A 20,736-nucleotide genomic window follows, 5' to 3' on the forward strand; every position below is an offset into this window, starting at 1 on the left:
ACTGCTTGTCTAATTTACACTCCTGCTCAAAATTTACAAAAGTTGCGCAAGTCCTTTGATAAATTTTGCGCAAATATAGAAACGCCCTCCCCCTGGCTCTATTGTGCACTCCTTTTCTACCGCACACTTCACAGAGCTGTGGCATTTTCCCACGGTACACTGCTCAAATAGCTAGAAGTGCCGAGGCAGCAGTGTGCGCCGAACAAAACGCAGCACAATAGTAAAATCATAAATCTTTATAAAGTACACAGAATGTCTGGGTTAAAAAAATATGTAATTTTGCTAATCAATATGACCCCTTACCTCTCTATCAGTGTTTACCAACAGGAATGCCTCCATGTGTTGCAAAACTTGGCATGCTGGGAGCTGCAGTTTTGCAACAGCTGGAGGCACCCTGGTTGGTAAACACTGTGTACATGGACCACAGCGTGTGATCATGTACATGTAGCAGAAATTAGTGTGTGGCATGTGTATGGAGCAGAGCTGAATGTGTGATTATGTGTATACATGACCACGCACACACTCAGCTCTGCTGCATACACACAGTCGCACACTCAGCTCTGCTGCATACACACTGTCGCACACTCAGCTCTGCTGCATACACACAGTCGCACACTCAGCTCCTGTGCATTTAGACACACACACTAAGCTCTGCTGCATTCACACAGTCACACACTCAGCTCTGCTGCATTCACACACTCAGCTCCCGCTGCATACACACAGTCACACACTCAGCTCCCGCTGCATACACACAGTCACACACTCAGCTCTGCGGCATGCACAGTCACACACTCAGCTCTGCTGCTTGCACACAGTCACACACTCAGCTCTGCTGCTTGCACAGTCACACACTCAGCTCTGCTGCATGCACACAGTCACACACTCAGCTCTGCTGCATACATACAATCACACACTCAGCTCTGCTGCATACATACAATCACACACTCAGCTCTGGTGCATACACAGTCACACACTCAGCTCTGCTGCTTGCACACAGTCACACACTCAGCTCTGCTGCATATACACAATCACACACTCAGCTCTGCTGCATACACATGATCCCACATATACATCCTTCTCCCTCCCTGCACATACAGTGGTATTCTTAGCTGTACAGTCACCATGGTTACTCTCTACATAGACGCAATGTCCGTGCAGGAGTTAGAATTTTACACAATTTTACAGATCTACAGTCTGTACAGATCTGAGACTTATCTAAATAGATATTACATATTGCTGGACTTATTCTTATAATATTTTAAGTGTCCTCCTTGATGGTGTATATTTGCGTAATAAAATCAGGACGTGCGCAAAATTTGTGTGTGTAAAGAGAAAAGACGCAGTTGATAAATCGGTGTTCACCCCATTATCAGCTCTACCATTCACCGTGATTTAGAAAAAAAATTATGCAAAAAACGGAATTGAGCAAAAAAGATTGCGCTATGTAGACAATGAAAACGGTGTATATATATAATACATACCAAACCCATCATCCCCAGAAAAGGGATCATTTTTGGGGGCTTTTCATACAAGAGCTATTCCTTCAGTCACTATTCTAGAACGCCAATTCTGTTACTACTCCCAAAATGGGATAATTTTTGGAACAGTTGGGAAAAATCCATGTCGTCTTCTTCACTCGTTAGACTAAGAACCTGTTACTACTCCCACAAAAGGATTATTTTTGGCGCACTGGGATAAATCCCTGGCGTCTTCCCATGCCTCTATGTGCATATGAACACTGGCAGGCATCTACCGACAACCAGGGATACTTTATGCCGCTTTATTTTGGTGTAAATAAGCCTCAAAAATGGGCGCGCTTGAATAGTTACCATTGGTTAGACGGGGGTTTACAGGTGTTAGGCAGCGTTATAAACGTAGAAGAAGAAGAATAGGTATTGTGCAGCGCACAAAAATGTATCAGTCGAGGCTAAATGGAAGAAGTACTTACCGTATTTTTCGCCCTATAGGACGCACCAGCATATAATGGTGCAAAGGAAAAAAAGATTCTGCACCCAACAGTGATCTTCAACCTGCGGACCTCCAGATGTTGCAAAACTACAACTCCCAGCATGCCCGGACAGCCGTTGGCTGTCCGGGCATGCTGGGAGTTGTAGTTTTGCAACATCGGGAGGTCCGCAGGTTGAAGACCACTGGATCGGAGGTAGTACTCACCTGTCCCCGCCGCTCCGGACCCGTCACCGCTGCCCTGGATGTCACTCCATCGCTGTCCCCGACGCTCTGGACGTCTTCTTCCCCGGGATCAACGCTCTCCGTCGCCGTCATCACGTCGCTACGCATGCCGCTCCAATTGGATGACGGGATGGCGTGCGCGACGACGTGATGACGTCGAAGGAGAGCGCCGGCCATGCAGGGGATCCCAGCACGGAGCAGTCATTCGCCGATCGGACAGTCATTCGCCGATCCTGTAAGCTGTTCGGGACGCCGCGATTTCAGCGCGGCGGTCCCGAACAGCCCGACTGAACAGCCGGGTTAGTGTTATTTTCGCTTCAGATGCGGCGGTCAGCTTTCATCGCCGCGTCTGAAGGGTTAATACAGGGCATCACCGCGATTGGTGATGTCCTGTATTAGCCGCGGGTCCCGGCCGTTGATGGCCGCAGGTATTCGCCGTATAAGACGCACCAACTTTCCCCCCCTCCCCCCCAGTTTTGGGGAAGAAAAAGTGCGTCTTATACGGCGAAAAATACGGTACACCTAAAAAAATACAAGGAGTTTAAAAACTATAAGAAAAGAGAAGGTAACTAGAGATGAGCGAACTTACAGTAAATTCGATTCGTCACAAACTTCTCGGCTCGGCAGTTGATGACTTATCCTGCGTAAATTAGTTCAGCTTTCAGGTGCTCCCGTGGGCTGGATAAGGTGGATACATTCCTAGGAAAGAGTCTCCTAGGACTGTATCCACCTTTTCCAGCCCACGGGAGCACCTGAAAGCTGAACTAATTTATGCAAGAAAAGTCATCAACTGCCGAGCCGAGAAGTTCGTGACGAATCGAATTTACTGTAAATTCGCTCATCTCTATTAGAGTTCTAACAATAGTGGAGACCACCATTTATAGTTACCAGCTCCTGCAGGGAGATGATTCGTGGTGTGATGCCGTGTTACTGGAGGTAGATGGTATATACCATAGAGGTTGCGTTACAGTGCTGGCGTGCACTGCAGTGACTGGCCCGTCGCTTGTCTCGGAGATAGATGCACCTGCTCCGATGATGGAAAGCAGCCTCGTGGAGAGCCCCTCGGCATCTGACGTCAGTCAGGTAAGTACCGTATTTTTTGCCGTATAAGACGCACTTTTTCTTCCCCAAAACTGGGGGGGAAAAAGTCGGTGCGTCTTATACGGCGAATACACACCTATCGCGGCGGTCCCTGCGGCCATCAACGGCCGGGACCCGCGGCTAATACAGGACATCACCGATCGCGGTGATGCCCTGTATTAACCCTTCAGACGCGGCGATCAAAGCTGACCGCCGCGTCTGAAGGGAAAGTGACACTAACCCGGCTGTTCATGACCGCCGCAGTGAAATCGCGGCGTCCCGAACAGCTTACAGTACACCGGGAGGGACCTTACCTGCCTCCTCGGTGTCCGATCGGCGAATGACTGCTCCGTGCCGGGATCCCCTGCTCCTTCGACGTCGTCGCGCACGCCGTCCCGTCATCCAATTGGAGCGGCGTGCGTAGCGACGTGATGACAGCGACTGAGAGCGTGGATCCCGGGGAAGAAGACGTCCAGAGCGTCGGGGACACGACGGGGGCGCGGCGACAGCGATGGAGGGACCTTACCTGCCTCCTCGGTGTCTTCTCCGTTCAGGGATCCCCTGTATGGCTGGCGCTCTCCTTCCTCGTCATCACGTACGTGCGTCGGCGTGCGTAACGACGTGATGGCGGCGACTGAGAGCAAGGATACCCGGCCGGCAGCAGAGACGTTCCAGAGCGACGGGGACACGGTGACAGCGATGGAGCGACATCCAGGGCAGTGGTGACGGGTCCGGAGCGGTGGGGACACGTGAGTATTACCTCCTATACCAGTGGGCTTCAACCTGCGGACCTCCAGATGTTGCAAAACTACAACTCCCAGCATGCCCGGACAGCCAACGGCTGTCCGGGCATGCTGGGAGTTGTAGTTTTGCAACATCTGAAGGTCCGCAGGTTGAAGACCACTATTGGGTTCAAAATCTTAATTTTTTTAGGTTTTGCACCTATAAATTGGGTGCGTCCTATAGGACGAAAAATACGGTAAGTAAGATTCAGCAAATGGGGAACTGAATTTGCAGGGTTTGTAGCGCGTGAAGGTATATGCAGAATTGCAGTGCTTGAAGGTATAGCGCCAAATTATTTCTGTCCTTTACGGTGATGAAGCTGCGGTTGTTGGACTGCGATAGTCGAGCGGTTATTGTGCGGTTTTAGTCTAGAGGCTTACGGTTACCTTCTCTTTTTTATAGTGTTATAAACGTGTTTAGGGGCTTATTTCAATGCCAGTTCGAGTCGAGACGAACCAAACTCACGATTTTCGTAAAGTTCGGCGAGTCCGGTAAACCAACTTTTTTCAAAAGTTCGCTCGACTCTAGTTGTGATTACAGGACATGACCAGATTAGAGACAGAAAATCACTTCTATCTTCTGGCTTCTAGAACATTCTGATGGAAGAACTTTACACATTATAAAAAGTCCTATAGGTGTTGGTAACATTTATAGACAATTGTTGGCCCCGGCTGTCATGGCGTACCATAGAACCCCCCTGCCTCCATATTACACAGGTCTGATGGGGGAACAGGGTAGGTAAGGGTTAATGTTTGTGATTCTAGCAATAACTGTACAAGGATATATAAGTAGTAAGGAATATATGAGATAAGATATTCCATCGCACACAGCTGCTGATACGGGGATTGGGTGGACGATACTCCTCAGGGGAGGGATCACTTGTTATGTGTATAGGTGACGAGGCTCCTCGGGGGAGGGATCACTTGTTATGTGTATAAGTGACGAGGCTCCTCGGGGGAGGGATCACTTGTTATGTGCATAGGCGACGATACTCCTCGGGGGAGGGATCACTTATGTGTATAGGTGACGAGGCTCCTCGGGGGAGGAATCACTTGTTATGTGTATAGATGACGAGGCTCCTCGGGGGAGGGATCACTTGTTATGTGTATAGGTGATGAGGCTCCTCGGGGAAGGGATCACTTGTTATGTGCATAGGTGATGAGGCTCCTCGGGGGAGGAGTCACTTGTTATGTGTATAGGCGACGATACTCCTCGGGGGAGGGGTCACTTGTTATCTGCATAGGCGATGAGGCTCCTCGGGGGAGGGATCACTTGTTATGTGTATAGGCGACGAGGCTCCTCGGGGAGGGATCACTTGTTATGTGTATAGGCGACGAGGCTCCTCGGGGAGGGATCACTTGTTATGTGTATAGGCGACGAGGCTCCTCGGGGAGGGATCACTTGTTATGTGTATAGGTGACGAGGCTCCTGGTGGGAGGGATCACTTGTTGTGTGTATAGGTGACGAGGCTCCTCGGGGGAGGGATCACTTGTTACGTGTATAGGCGACGAGGCTCCTCGGGGAGGGATCACTTGTTATGTGTATAGGTGACGAGGCTCCTGGGGGGAGGGATCACTTATGTGTATAGGCGACGAGGCTCCTGGGGGGAGGGATCACTTGTTATGTGTATAGGTGACGAGGCTCCTGGGGGGAGGGATCACTTGTTATGTGTATAGGTGACGAGGCTCCTGGGGGGAGGGATCACTTGTTATGTGTATAGGTGACGAGGCTCCTGGGGGGAGGGATCACTTGTTATGTGTATAGGTGACGAGGCTCCTCGGGGGAGGGATCACTTATGTGTATAGGTGACGAGGCTCCTCGGGGAGGGATCACTTATGTGTATAGGTGACGAGGCTCCTTGGGGGAGGGATCACTTTCTATGTGTATAGGGGAGCATAGTCCTAAGGAAATAGAAGGTAGGTATAGACAGAGGGAGGTGGAGCCATCTCATACATTAATAGAAATGGTGTGCAGTGTAGATACTGACAGCGTGTTAAAGGGGTACTCCACCCACAGATATCTTATCCCCTAACTAAAGGATAGGGGATAAGCTGCTGCAGACCCCACCCCCCTGTGATCTCTGCAGCACCTGGCATTCTTAACAGTATGTTTAGAAGGCTGGTTTTCTACAGCTGAAGACATGACGTAACAACACGCACCCTCCAATCATTTCTATGGGAGGGGGCGTGACGTCCCGTCTTCAGCAGCAGAAACCCAGTGTTCGTAAAGGGGTATTACAGCAAAAAAATCTTATCCCCTATCCTTTGGATGTCTAATCGCGGGGGTCCCGCTGCTTGGGACACAAGCGATCTTCAGGCCTGCAGCGTCCGGAACATCGCGCCACACCCCCCTCCATTCATGTATATGGGAGGGGGCGTGACAGCTAGTACGTAGCCATCACAACTCCTCCCATAGACATGAATAAAGGGGGTGTGGTGGCTGTAGTCGCCAGTCACCCAGCACAAAGCAGAGTCCGCTCTGTGCATGGGTAACAAGGCGTGCCGCGCTGGAGATCACGGGGGTCCTGTGATCAGACATCTTATCCCCTATCCAAAGGATGAGCTACCCCAGGATTGTGGGAGAGAAGTGACGGCCCAGTTACCTCTTTATGATTTATCTTGTTACTTCTTTGTGTCCTTATATTTTGTATATTTCTTTGTATCAAAGCCAGACCTAAGTAGAAGGCACAGACTCTACAGAATCACTGGGGTCACATGTAGAGGTGAATGGTGGTGCGACACGAACAGACCTTGATCTCACATCGAGACAGTAGGTTACAAAGTACAAATGGGTGAAAAACATCGATCCATAAACCTTCAACAGAAACGACAAGACAAAAGGACAAAGACAACACACAGAGAAACAAAGAAAAAGGAGAAAAACATAAGCCCATACCATGGCTGCCATATGGCATAGAAGTGCTCAGTGCCCTGATCCATACAAGCCATAAGATGTTCTATGCATCGGACTTACACAAGCCGACAAGCCCCTCCCATAGACTTGCTTTGAGGGGGCGTGGCCATGACGTCACAAGCCTCCAATGCCGGGTGCAGCAGGGAGGTCGCGGGGGTCCCCAGCGGCAGGACGCGCGCAATCAGACATCCGCTATCCTTTGGATAGGGGATAAGATGTCAAGGGGCGGAGTACCCCTTTAAGGGGGTATGAAGATATCTCCACCCCCAAGACTGATTCAACAAGAGATGGAATCCTTCCCAATACTGGGTCAGAGCGCTACATCCCCTGATAATATACATGAGAGTGCCTAAAGCATGTCCGCACCTTCACCAATAAGCTGACACTTGGGGGAGTATACGGTGCAACACCTCAGGAGTGCGATACCAATGGAGGAGAATCTTCTATGGATTCTCCGTGTAGGAGGTACACAAGGAAGGTTAGCAGTTCGGGACCATTATATCCACGACATCGAAGTAGGAATGGGGCGACCTAGGACATGTAAGGGTGATCTATCTGGAAGGGGTCTCTAGGAGTAGACAGGAGAACATAGGTATCTGAGGTAAGACAAATAGTAGAGGAAGATTGTCTACGAAGAGCCGAGGACTGTGCTCTCGAGTCAAGTGCAAGTGTTCACACATAAAAACACGCTCAAGGATGCGGTACATCACAAACTCTTCTCTGAAAGAACAGAGGCCCCCAACAAACCAAAACCCTTCGCCTCCGGGCCACAAGGCACCTGCAAGGTTCCAGGCACAAGGTTCCCTTTCCCCGAAGCTACTGAGGGACCGAAAAGTGTTCCTGACGAACAACTAGGAGTTAACCAAGCTGCCACCAAGGAGCCAGTAAAACCGGTTCGGCATTCCTGCCAAAGCAGGAATCCCATGGGGTATGGCAGGAACACTCCCGATAGAGGGGACAAAACCCTCCCAATAGAGGGGACAATACCCTCCCAATAGAGGGGACAATACACTCCCAATAGAGGGGACAATACACTCCCAATAGAGGGGACAATACACTCCCAATAGAGGGGACAATACACTCCCAATAGAGGGGACAATACACTCCCAATAGAGGGGACAATACACTCCCAATAGAGGGGACAATACACTCCCAATAGAGGGGACAATACACTCCCAATAGAGGGGACAATACACTCCCAATAGAGGGGACAATACACTCCCAATAGAGGGGACAATACACTCCCAATAGAGGGGACAATACACTCCCAATAGAGGGGACAATACACTCCCAATAGAGGGGACAATACACTCCCAATAGAGGGGACAATACACTCCCAATAGGGGGACAATACACTCCCAATAGAGGGGACAATACACTCCCAATAGAGGGGACAATACACTCCCAATAGAGGGGACAATACACTCCCAATAGGGGGACAATACACTCCCAATAGAGGGGACAATACACTCCCAATAGAGGGGACAATACACTCCCAATAGAGGGGACAATACACTCCCAATAGAGGGGACAATACACTCCCAATAGGGGGACAATACACTCCCAATAGGGGGACAATACACTCCCAATAGAGGGGACAATACACTCCCAATAGAGGGGACAATACACTCCCAATAGAGGGGACAATACACTCCCAATAGAGGGGACAATACACTCCCAATAGAGGGGACAATACACTCCCAATAGAGGGGACAATACACTCCCAATAGGGGGGACAATACACTCCCAATAGGAGGGACAATACACTCCCAATAGAGGGGACAATACACTCCCAATAGAGGGGACAATACACTCCCAATAGAGGGGACAAAACACTCCCAATAGAGGGGACAAAACACTCCCAATAGAGGACAATACACTCCCAATAGGGGGACAATACACTCCCAATAGAGGGGACAATACACTCCCAATAGAGGGGACAATACACTCCCAATAGAGGGGACAATACACTCCCAATAGAGGGGACAATACACTCCCAATAGAGGGGACAATACACTCCCAATAGAGGGGACAATACACTCCCAATAGAGGGGACAATACACTCCCAATAGAGGGGACAATACACTCCCAATAGAGGGGACAATACACTCCCAATAGAGGGGACAATACACTCCCAATAGAGGGGACAATACACTCCCAATAGAGGGGACAATACACTCCCAATAGAGGGGACAATACACTCCCAATAGAGGGGACAATACACTCCCAATAGGGGGACAATACACTCTCAATAGAGGGGACAATACACTCCCAATAGAGGGGACAATACACTCCCAATAGAGGGGACAATACACTCCCAATAGAGGGGACAAAACACTCCCAATAGAGGGGACAATACACTCCCAATAGAGGGGACAATACACTCCCAATAGGGGGACAATACACTCCCAATAGGGGGACAATACACTCCCAATAGGGGGACAATACACTCCCAATAGGGGGACAATACACTCCCAATAGAGGGGACAATACACTCCCAATAGGGGAACAATACACTCCCAATAGGGGGACAATACACTCCCAATAGAGGGGACAAAACACTCCCAATAGAGGGGACAATACACTCCCAATAGGAGGACAATACACTCCCAATAGGAGGACAATACACTCCCAATAGAGGGGACAATACACTCCCAATAGAGGGGACAATACACTCCCAATAGGGGGACAATACACTCCCAATAGAGGGGACAATACACTCCCAATAGGAGGACAATACACTCCCAATAGAGGGGACAATACACTCCCAATAGAGGGGACAATACACTCCCAATAGAGGGGACAATACACTCCCAATAGGAGGACAATACACTCCCAATAGAGAGGACAATACACTCCCAATAGAGAGGACAATACACTCCCAATAGAGAGGACAATACACTCCCAATAGAGGGGACAATACACTCCCAATAGGGGGACAATACACTCCCAATAGAGGGGACAATACACTCCCAATAGAGGGGACAATACACTCCCAATAGGGGGGACAATACACTCCCAATAGAGGGGACAATACACTCCCAATAGGGGGACAATACACTCCCAATAGAGGGGACAATACACTCCCAATAGGGGGACAATACACTCCAAATAGGGGGGACAATACACTCCCAATAGAGGGGACAATACACTCCCAATAGGGGGACAATACACTCCCAATAGAGGGGACAAAACACTCCCAATAGAGGGGACAATACACTCCCAATAGGAGGACAATACACTCCCAATAGGAGGACAATACACTCCCAATAGAGGGGACAATACACTCCCAATAGAGGGGACAATACACTCCCAATAGGAGGACAATACACTCCCAATAGAGGGGACAATACACTCCCAATAGAGGGGACAATACACTCCCAATAGGAGGACAATACACTCCCAATAGAGAGGACAATACACTCCCAATAGAGGGGACAATACACTCCCAATAGAGAGGACAATACACTCCCAATAGGGGGACAATACACTCCCAATAGGGGGACAACCTGACTTATGTGCCGCTTTACCTGGTACATAGGGTCTCCATCAGGGGGTACAGCCAATACTGCAGTAAGGGGCCCTGCTGCACCCCCTTTCAGCAGCCCCAGCACAGATGCAGAAATCAGATGTTTACACAGTGGTCTTCTGCTTCTGTACGCCCGCTGACCACATCATTCACCCCCGTGCAACTTTATTCCACCTGTGCCAAATTATCCCCTCTTTTTTCCTCCATGTCACATCGTTTCCCCTTCATCCCCTCCCCCCCCCGTGCTATTTAATTCCCCCTTTTATTTCCCTTTGTGCAAATTCATCACCCCCTCTTTACCCCTGTGAGATTTCCTTTCCCCTTTATCCCACCTGTCCTCTGCGCTGCACTCGCTGAGAGTCTGTGAGCAGTGATGGCTGGGGGCACTGAAGAGTGCCGCTCCTGATCAATCGTCAGTGCCCGCTGCTGCTCTCATAAGTGCAGCGCAGAGGACCTTGGGAGAAGGTCAATTCCACTAAGAGCCCCTGCACCTGAGCCTGCTGGCCAGGTAAGAAGAACAACAGGGGAGGAGAAAAGTGATGTGGAACAAAAAGAAAAGGGGAATTAAATGGCATAGGGGGGAAGATTTGGCACAAAGCACAGGGGGAATAAAGTGTAACAGGTAATAAAGGGGGATGAAATGGTACAGGAGGTTGACAAGGGGGATTTAACTGCACTGGAAGATTATACTGTAATATCGCCTTTTATCATGTTTTATAGTAAATTACACTTTGGAGTGACTACAGGACAGTATTAGGTCCTATTTATAAAGATTTTTTAGCCTTTTCTCTCAATAGTGGACACTTTTATATTACATGTACATTACACATATACAGCTCTACTGTGTACACATACAGGTCAGCTACATGTACATTACACATATACAACTCTACTGTGTACACATACAGCTCAGCTACATGTACATTACACATATACAGCTCTACTGTGTACACATACAGCTCAGCTACATGTACATTACACATATACAGCTCTACTGTGTACACATACAGCTCAGCTACATGTACATTACACATATACAGCTCTACTGTGTACACATACAGCTCAGCTACATGTACATTACACATATACAGCTCTACTGTGTACACATACAGCTCAGCTACATGCACATTACACATATACAGCTCTACTGTGTACACATACAGCTCAGCTACATGTACATTACACATATACAGCTCTACTGTGTACACATACTGCTCAGCTACATGTACATTACACATACAGCTCTACTGTGTACACATACAGCTCAGCTACATGTACATTACACATATACAGCTCTACTGTGTACACATACAGCTCAGCTACATGTACATTACACATATACAGCTCTACTGTGTACACATACAGCTCAGCTACATGTACATTACACATATACAGCTCTACTGTGTACACATACAGCTCAGCTACATGTACATTACACATATACAGCTCTACTGTGTACACATACAGCTCAGCTACATGTACATTACACATATACAGCTCTACTGTGTACACATACAGCTCAGCTACATGTACATTACACATATACAGCTCTACTGTGAACACATACAGCTCAGCTACATGTACATTACACATATACAGCTCTACTGTGTACACATACAGCTCAACTACATGTACATTACACATATACAGCTCTACTGTGTACACATACAGCTCAGCTACATGCACATTACACATATACAGCTCAGCTACATGTACATTACACATATACAGCTCTACTGTGTACACATACAGCTCAGCTACATGTACATTACACATATACAGCACTACTGTGTACACATACAGCTCAGCTACATGTACATTACACATACACAGCTCTACTGTGTACACATACAGCTCAGCTACATGTACATTACACATATACAGCTCTACTGTGTACACATACAGCTCAGCTACATGCACATTACACATATACAGCTCTACTGTGTACACATACAGCTCAGCTACATGTACATTACACATATACAGCTCTACTGTGTACACATACAGCTCAGCTACATGCACATTACACATATACAGCTCTACTGTGTACACATACAGCTCAGCTACATGCACATTACACATATACAGCTCTACTGTGTACACATACAGCTCAGCTACATGTACATTACACATATACAGCACTACTGTGTACACATACAGCTCAGCTACATGTACATTACACATATACAGCTCTACTGTGTACACATACAGCTCAGCTACACGTACATTACACATATACAGCTCAGCTACACGCACATTACACATATACAGCTCTACTGTGTACACATACAGCTCAGCTACACGTACATTACATATATACAGCTCTACTGTGTACACATACAGCTCAGCTACATGCACATTACACATATACAGCTCTACTGTGTACACATACAGCTCAGCTACATGTACATTACACACATACAGCTCTACTGTGTACACATACAGCTCAGCTACATGTACATTACACACATACAGCTCAGCTACATGCACATTACACATATACAGCTCTACTGTGTACACATACAGCTCAGCTACATGCACATTACACATATACAGCTCTACTGTGTACACATACAGCTCAGCTACATGCACATTACACATATACAGCTCTACTGTGTACACATACAGCTCAGCTACATGCACATTACACATATACAGCTCTACTGTGTACACATACAGCTTAGCTACATGTACATTACACATATACAGCTCTACTGTGTACACATACAGCTCAGCTACATGCACATTACACATATACAGCTCTACTGTGTACACATACAGCTCAGCTACATGTACATTACACATATACAGCTCTACTGTGTACACATACAGCTCAGCTACATGTACATTACACATATACAGCTCTACTGTGTACACATACAGCTCAGCTACATGTACATTACACATATACAGCTCTACTGTGTACACATACAGCTCAGCTACATGTACATTACACATATACAGCACTACTGTGTACACATACAGCTCAGCTACATGCACATTACACATATACAGATCTACTGTGTACACATACAGCTCAGCTACATGTACATTACACATATACAGCACTACTGTGTACACATACAGCTCAGCTACATGCACATTACACATATACAGCTCTACTGTGTACACATACAGCTCAGCTACATGTACATTACACATATACAGCTCTACTGTGTACACATACAGCTCAGCTACATGTACATTACACATATACAGCTCTACTGTGTACACATACAGCTCACCTACATGTACATTACACATATACAGCTCTACTGTGTACACATACAGCTCAGCTACATGCACATTACACATATACAGCTCTACTGTGTACACATACAGCTCAGCTACATGTACAGTACACATATACAGCTCTACTGTGTACACATACAGCTCAGCTACATGTACATTACACATATACAGCTCTACTGTGTACACATACAGCTCAGCTACATGTACATTACACATATACAGCTCTACTGTGTACACATACAGCTCAGCTACATGTACATTACACATATACAGCTCTACTGTGTACACATACAGCTCAGCTACATGCACATTACACATATACAGCTCTACTGTGTACACATACAGCTCAGCTACATGTACATTACACATATACAGCTCTACTGTGTACACATACAGCTCAGCTACATGTACATTACACATATACAGCTCTACTGTGTACACATACAGCTCAGCTACATGTACATTACACACATGCAGCTCAGCTACATTACACATACAGCTCAGCTACATGTACATTACACATATACAGCTCTACTGTGTACACATACAGCTCAGCTACATGTACATTACACATATACAGCACTACTGTGTACACATACAGCTCAGCTACATGCACATTACACATATACAGCTCTACTGTGTACACATACAGCTCAGCTACATGTACATTACACATATACAGCTCTACTGTGTACACATATACAGCTCAGCTACATGTACATTACACATATACAGCCCTACTGTGTACACATACAGCTCAGCTACATGCACATTACACATATACAGCTCTACTGTGTACACATACAGCTCAGCTACATGTACATTACACATATACAGCTCTACTGTGTACACATACAGCCAGCTACATGTACATTACACATATACAGCTCTACTGTGTACACATACAGCTCAGCTACATGCACATTACACACAGCTCTACTGTGTACACATACAGCTCAGCTACATGTACATTACACATATACAGCTCTACTGTGTACACATACAGCTCAGCTACATGTACATTACACATATACAGCTCTACTGTGTACAAATACAGCTCAGCTACATGTACATTACACATATACAGCTCTACTGTGTACACATACAGCTCAGCTACATGTACATTACACATATACAGCACTACTGTGTACACATACAGCTCAACTACATGTACATTACACATATACAGCACTACTGTGTACACATACAGCTCAACTACATGTACATTACACATATACAGCACTACTGTGTACACATACGGCTCAGCTACATGTACATTACACATATACAGCTCTACTGTGTACACATAAAGCTCAGCTACATGTACATTACACATATACAGCTCCACTGTGTACACATAAAGCTCAGCTACATGCACATTACACATATACAGCACTATTGTGTACACATACAGCTCAGCTACATGTACATTACATATATACAGCTCTACTGTGTACACATACAGCTCAGCTACATGTACATTACACACATACAGCTCAGCTACATGCACATTACACATATACAGCTCTACTGTGTACACATACAGCTCAGCTACATGCACATTACACATATACAGCTCTACTGTGTACACATACAGCTCAGCTACATGTACATTACACATATACAGCTCAACTGTGTACACATACAGCTCAGCTACATGTACATTACACATATACAGCTCAACTGTGTACACATACAGCTCAGCTACATGCACATTACACATATACAGCTCAGCTACATGCACATTACACATATACAGCTCAGCTACATGCACATTACACATATACAGCTCTACTGTGTACACATACAGCTCAGCTACATGCACATTACACATATACAGCTCTACTGTGTACACATACAGCTCAGCTACATGTACATTACACATATACAGCTCTACTGTGTACACATACAGCTCAGCTACATGTACATTACACATATACAGCTCTACTGTGTACACATACAGCTCAGCTACATGTACATTACACATATACAGCTCTACTGTGTACACATATACAGCTCAGCTACATGTACATTACACATATACAGCTCTACTGTGTACACATATACAGCTCAGCTACATGTACATTACACATATACAGCTCTACTGTGTACACATACAGCTCAGCTACATGTACATTACACATATACAGCTCTACTGTGTACACATACAGCTCAGCTACATGTACATTACACATATACAGCTCTACTGTGTACACATACAGCTCAGCTACATGTACATTACACATATACAGCTCTACTGTGTACACATATACAGCTCAGCTACATGCACATTACACATATACAGCTCTACTGTGTACACATACAGCTCAGCTACATGCACATTACACATATACAGCTCTACTGTGTACACATACAGCTCAGCTACATGCACATTACACATATACAGCTCTTCTGTGTACACATACAGCTCAGCTACATGCACATTACACATATACAGCTCTACTGTGTACACATACAGCTCAGCTACATGCACATTACACATATACAGCTCTACTGTGTACACATACAGCTCAGCTACATGTACATTACACATATACAGCTCAGCTACATGTACATTACACATATACAGCTCTACTGTGTACACATACAGCTCAGCTACATGTACATTACACATATACAGCTCTACTGTGTACACATACAGCTCAGCTACATGTACATTACACATATACAGCTCTACTGTGTACACATACAGCTCAGCTACATGTACATTACACATATACAGCTCTACTGTGTACACATACAGCGCAGCTACATGCACATTACACATATACAGCTCTACTGTGTACACATACAGCTCAGCTACATGTACATTACACATATACAGCACTACTGTGTACACATACAGCTCAGCTACATGTACATTACACATATACAGCTCTACTGTGTACACATACAGCTCAGCTACATGTACATTACACATATACAGCTCTACTGTATACACATACAGCTCAGCTACATGTACATTACACATATACAGCTCTACTGTGTACACATACAGCTCAGCTACATGTACATTACACATATACAGCTCTACTGTATACACATACAGCTCAGCTACATGTACATTACACATATACAGCTCTACTGTGTACACATACAGCTCAGCTACATGTACATTACACATACAGCTCTACTGTGTACACATACAGCACAGCTACATGTACATTACACATATACAGCTCTACTGTGTATACATACAGCTCAGCTACATGCACATTACACATATACAGCTCTACTGTGTACACATACAGCTCAGCTACATGTACATTACACATATACAGCACTACTGTGTACACATACAGCTCAGCTACATGCACATTACACATATACAGCTCTACTGTGTACACATACAGCTCAGCTACATGTACATTACACATATACAGCTCTACTGTGTACACATACAGCTCAGCTACATGTACATTACACATATACAGCACTACTGTGTACACATACAGCTCAGCTACATGCACATTACACATATACAGCTCTACTGTGTACACATACAGCTCAGCTACATGCACATTACACATATACAGCTCTACTGTGTACACATACAGCTCAGCTACATGTACATTACACATATACAGCTCTACTGTGTACACATACAGCTCAGCTACATGCACATTACACATATACAGCTCTACTGTGTACACATACAGCTCAGCTACATGTACATTACACATATACAGCTCTACTGTGTATACATACAGCTCAGCTACATGTACATTACACATATACAGCTCTACTGTGTACACATACAGCTCAGCTACATGTACATTACACATATACAGCTCTACTGTGTACACATACAGCTCAGCTACATGCACATTACACACAGCTCTGCTGCAGACATATATAACACACACATACACAGCTCTGCACCACGCACATCACACACACACAGCTCTGCTGCATACACATAACTTCAGCTCATCCAGCAGCGATCACAACCAGCACAGCAGAGTCCTGCATACACTGAGCAGATGAGCCTAGAGCAGCAGCCCCTGATCATGTGACTCCTCGGCTCCGCCCCCTTCTCATCCACGTGACTGATTCTCTGACGGTGACATCATCGCAGGTCCTGTAAGCTCAGGTGGAGTATGTATATGTCTGTTTATGAGGAGATTTATAATCTGTATAATAACCCGTTTTTGTTTTTGTTGCCCATAGCAACCAATCACATTTCTCCTAGTGTCTATAAGCTGCGCTGTGATTGGTCGCTATAGGTAACAGTGACAGCTCCTCTTATAGGCAGGTTATAAATCTGTGCAGATTCCTGTGGTTTTCAGGGTCAGAATTTTGCTGCTGTATTATCAGGACTCTGGTCTCCTCAGGGTGTATAGTGCGGGTGCACCAGGTGACCTCATGGCTCCGCCCCTGCGCACTGTGATGGAATTGACTATATGAGTAAATTATATCCTTAATTATCTCTTTTTACTTAGAATTTTTTGCAGTTTTTACGTCGTCTCCTCAGATGTTTCCCCAGATTATCTCCAGGAAATGGATTTTATTTCTCCATAGAATCTGGTGCGGTTTATCATCGTCTCCTCTTCTTCCCTTCAGGTTTCTCCAATCCAGGATCCTCTGCTGATATCTTCTATATAAGAGAATTCTCCTGGATGACCCATCAACCATGGAGAGAGACAGGAACAAGATGGCCGACAGGATCATAAACCTCACCCTACAGATACTCTTCCGGCTTACTGGAGAGGTGAGGGATTCTGGGAGTGATGTCACATGACCTCATTCTTATCTATGTAATAAAAGATGGATATGACTGGAGAGGTGAGGGATTCTGGGAGTGATGTCACATGACCTCATTCTTATCTATGTAACAATAAATGGATATGACTGGAGAGGTGAGGGATTCTGGGAGTGATGTCACATGACCTCATTCTTATCTATGTAATAAAAGATGGATATGACTGGAGAGGTGAGGGATTCTGGGAGTGATGTCACATGACCTCATTCTTATCTATGTAATAACAGATGGATATGACTGGAGAGGTGAGGGATTCTGGGAGTGATGTCACATGATCTCATTCTTATCTATGTAATAACAGATGGATATGACTGGAGAGGTGAGGGATTCTGGGAGTGATGTCACATGACCTCATTCTTATCTATGTAATAACAGATGGATATGACTGGAGAGGTGAGGGATTCTGGGAGTGATGTCACATGACCTCATTCTTATCTATGTAATAACAGATGGATATGACTGGAGAGGTGAGGGATTCTGGGAGTGATGTCACATGACCTCATTCTTATCTATGTAATAACAGATGGATATGACTGGAGAGGTGAGGGATTCTGGGAGTGATGTCACATGACTTCATTCTTATCTATGTAATAACAGATGGATATGACTGGAGAGGTGAGGGATTCTGGGAGTGATGTCACATGACCTCATTCTTATCTATGTAATAACAGATGGATATGACTGGAGAGGTGAGGGATTCTGGTTGTGATGTCACATGACCTCATTCTTATCTATATAATAACAGATGGATATGACTGGAGAGGTGAGGGATTCTGGGAGTGATGTCACATGACCTCATTCTTATCTATGTAATAACAGATGGATATGACTGGAGAGGTGAGGGATTCTGGGAGTGTTGTCACATGACCTCATTCTTATTTATGTAATAACAGATGGATATGACTGGAGAGGTGAGGGATTCTGGGAGTGATGTCACATGACCTCATTCTTATCTATGTAATAACACATGGATATGACTGGAGAGGTGAGGGATTCTGGGAGTGATGTCACATGACCTCATTCTTATCTATGTAATAACACATGGATATGACTGGAGAGGTGAGGAATTCTGGGAGTGATGTCACATGACCTCATTCTTATCTATGTAATAACAGATGGATATGACTGGAGAGGTGAGGGATTCTGGGAGTGATGTCACATGACCTCATTCTTATCTATGTAATAACAGATGGATATGACTGGAGAGGTGAGGGATTCTGGGAGTGATGTCACATGACCTCATTCTTATCTATGTAATAACAGATGGATATGACTGGAGAGGTGAGGGATTCTGGGAGTGATGTCACATGACCTCATTCTTATCTATGTAATAACAGATGGATATGACTGGAGAGGTGAGGGATTCTGACAGTGATGTCACATGACCTCATTCTTATCTATGGAATAACAGATGGATATGACTGGAGAGGTGAGGGATTCTGGGAGTGGTGTCACATGACCTCATTCTTATCTATGTAATAACAGATGGATATGACTGGAGAGGTGTGGGATTCTCGGAGTGATGTCACATGACCTCATTCTTATCTCTGTAATAACAGATGGATATGACTGGAGAGGTGAGGGATTCTGGGAGTGATGTCACATGACCTCATTCTTATCTATGTAATAACACATGGATATGACTGGAGAGGTGAGGGATTCTGGGAGTGATGTCACATGACCTCATTCTTATCTATGTAATAACAGATGGATATGACTGGAGAGGTGAGGGATTCTGGGAGTGATGTCACATGACCTCATTCTTATCTATGTAATAACAGATGGATATGACTGGAGAGGTGAGGGATTCTGGGAGTGATGTCACTTGACCTCATTCTTATCTATGGAATAACAGATGGATATGACTGGAGAGGTGAGGAATTCTTTGAATGTATGTAGTGATATTAATGTGTCTCTCCATACACAGGATTACACAGTAGTGAAGAAGTCCTCTAGTGGGCGCTGTCGAGCAAGAACCCTGAGCCCAATCCCGGGGCCCCCACCTCACTCCCTGATACATGAGGAAATGGATGAACAGAAGATCCGAGAACTCATCAACAAGATGATGGAGCTGCTGACTGGAGAGGTGACACTGCTGGGACATTATACAGTAATGGAGGGGTCTGGTGATGACTGGAGAGGTGACACTGCTGGGACATTATACAGTAATGGAGGGGTCTGGTGATGACTGGAGAGGTGACACTGC

At 45.6% G+C, this 20,736-nt stretch overlaps 1 protein-coding gene across 6 annotated transcripts in view; it reads left to right on the top strand.

Annotated features, from left to right (window-relative positions):
- The window catches only part of LOC130297475 (zinc finger protein 432-like), a 156,658-nt gene that overhangs the window by 89,772 nt on the left and 46,150 nt on the right, over positions 1–20,736 (top strand). The window contains exons 1-3 of one of the 6 annotated variants that reach the window (XM_056550034.1): positions 17,840–17,861; positions 18,332–18,479; positions 20,458–20,616. The exons of 3 other annotated variants lie outside the window; for them this stretch is intronic. In XM_056550034.1, coding sequence (XP_056406009.1) covers positions 18,402–18,479; positions 20,458–20,616 — 237 coding nt within the window. In that variant the 5' untranslated portion in view covers positions 17,840–17,861; positions 18,332–18,401. Of the gene's footprint in view, positions 1–17,839; positions 17,862–17,894; positions 18,176–18,331; positions 18,480–20,457; positions 20,617–20,736 lie in introns of those variants that run through there. 2 more of the 6 variants (XM_056550026.1, XM_056550019.1) reach the window with 2 other exon arrangements.

The sequence above is a fragment of the Hyla sarda genome, chromosome 1, assembly GCF_029499605.1.
Source record: "Hyla sarda isolate aHylSar1 chromosome 1, aHylSar1.hap1, whole genome shotgun sequence".
In the NCBI taxonomy this organism is placed as follows: Eukaryota; Metazoa; Chordata; class Amphibia; order Anura; family Hylidae; genus Hyla; species Hyla sarda.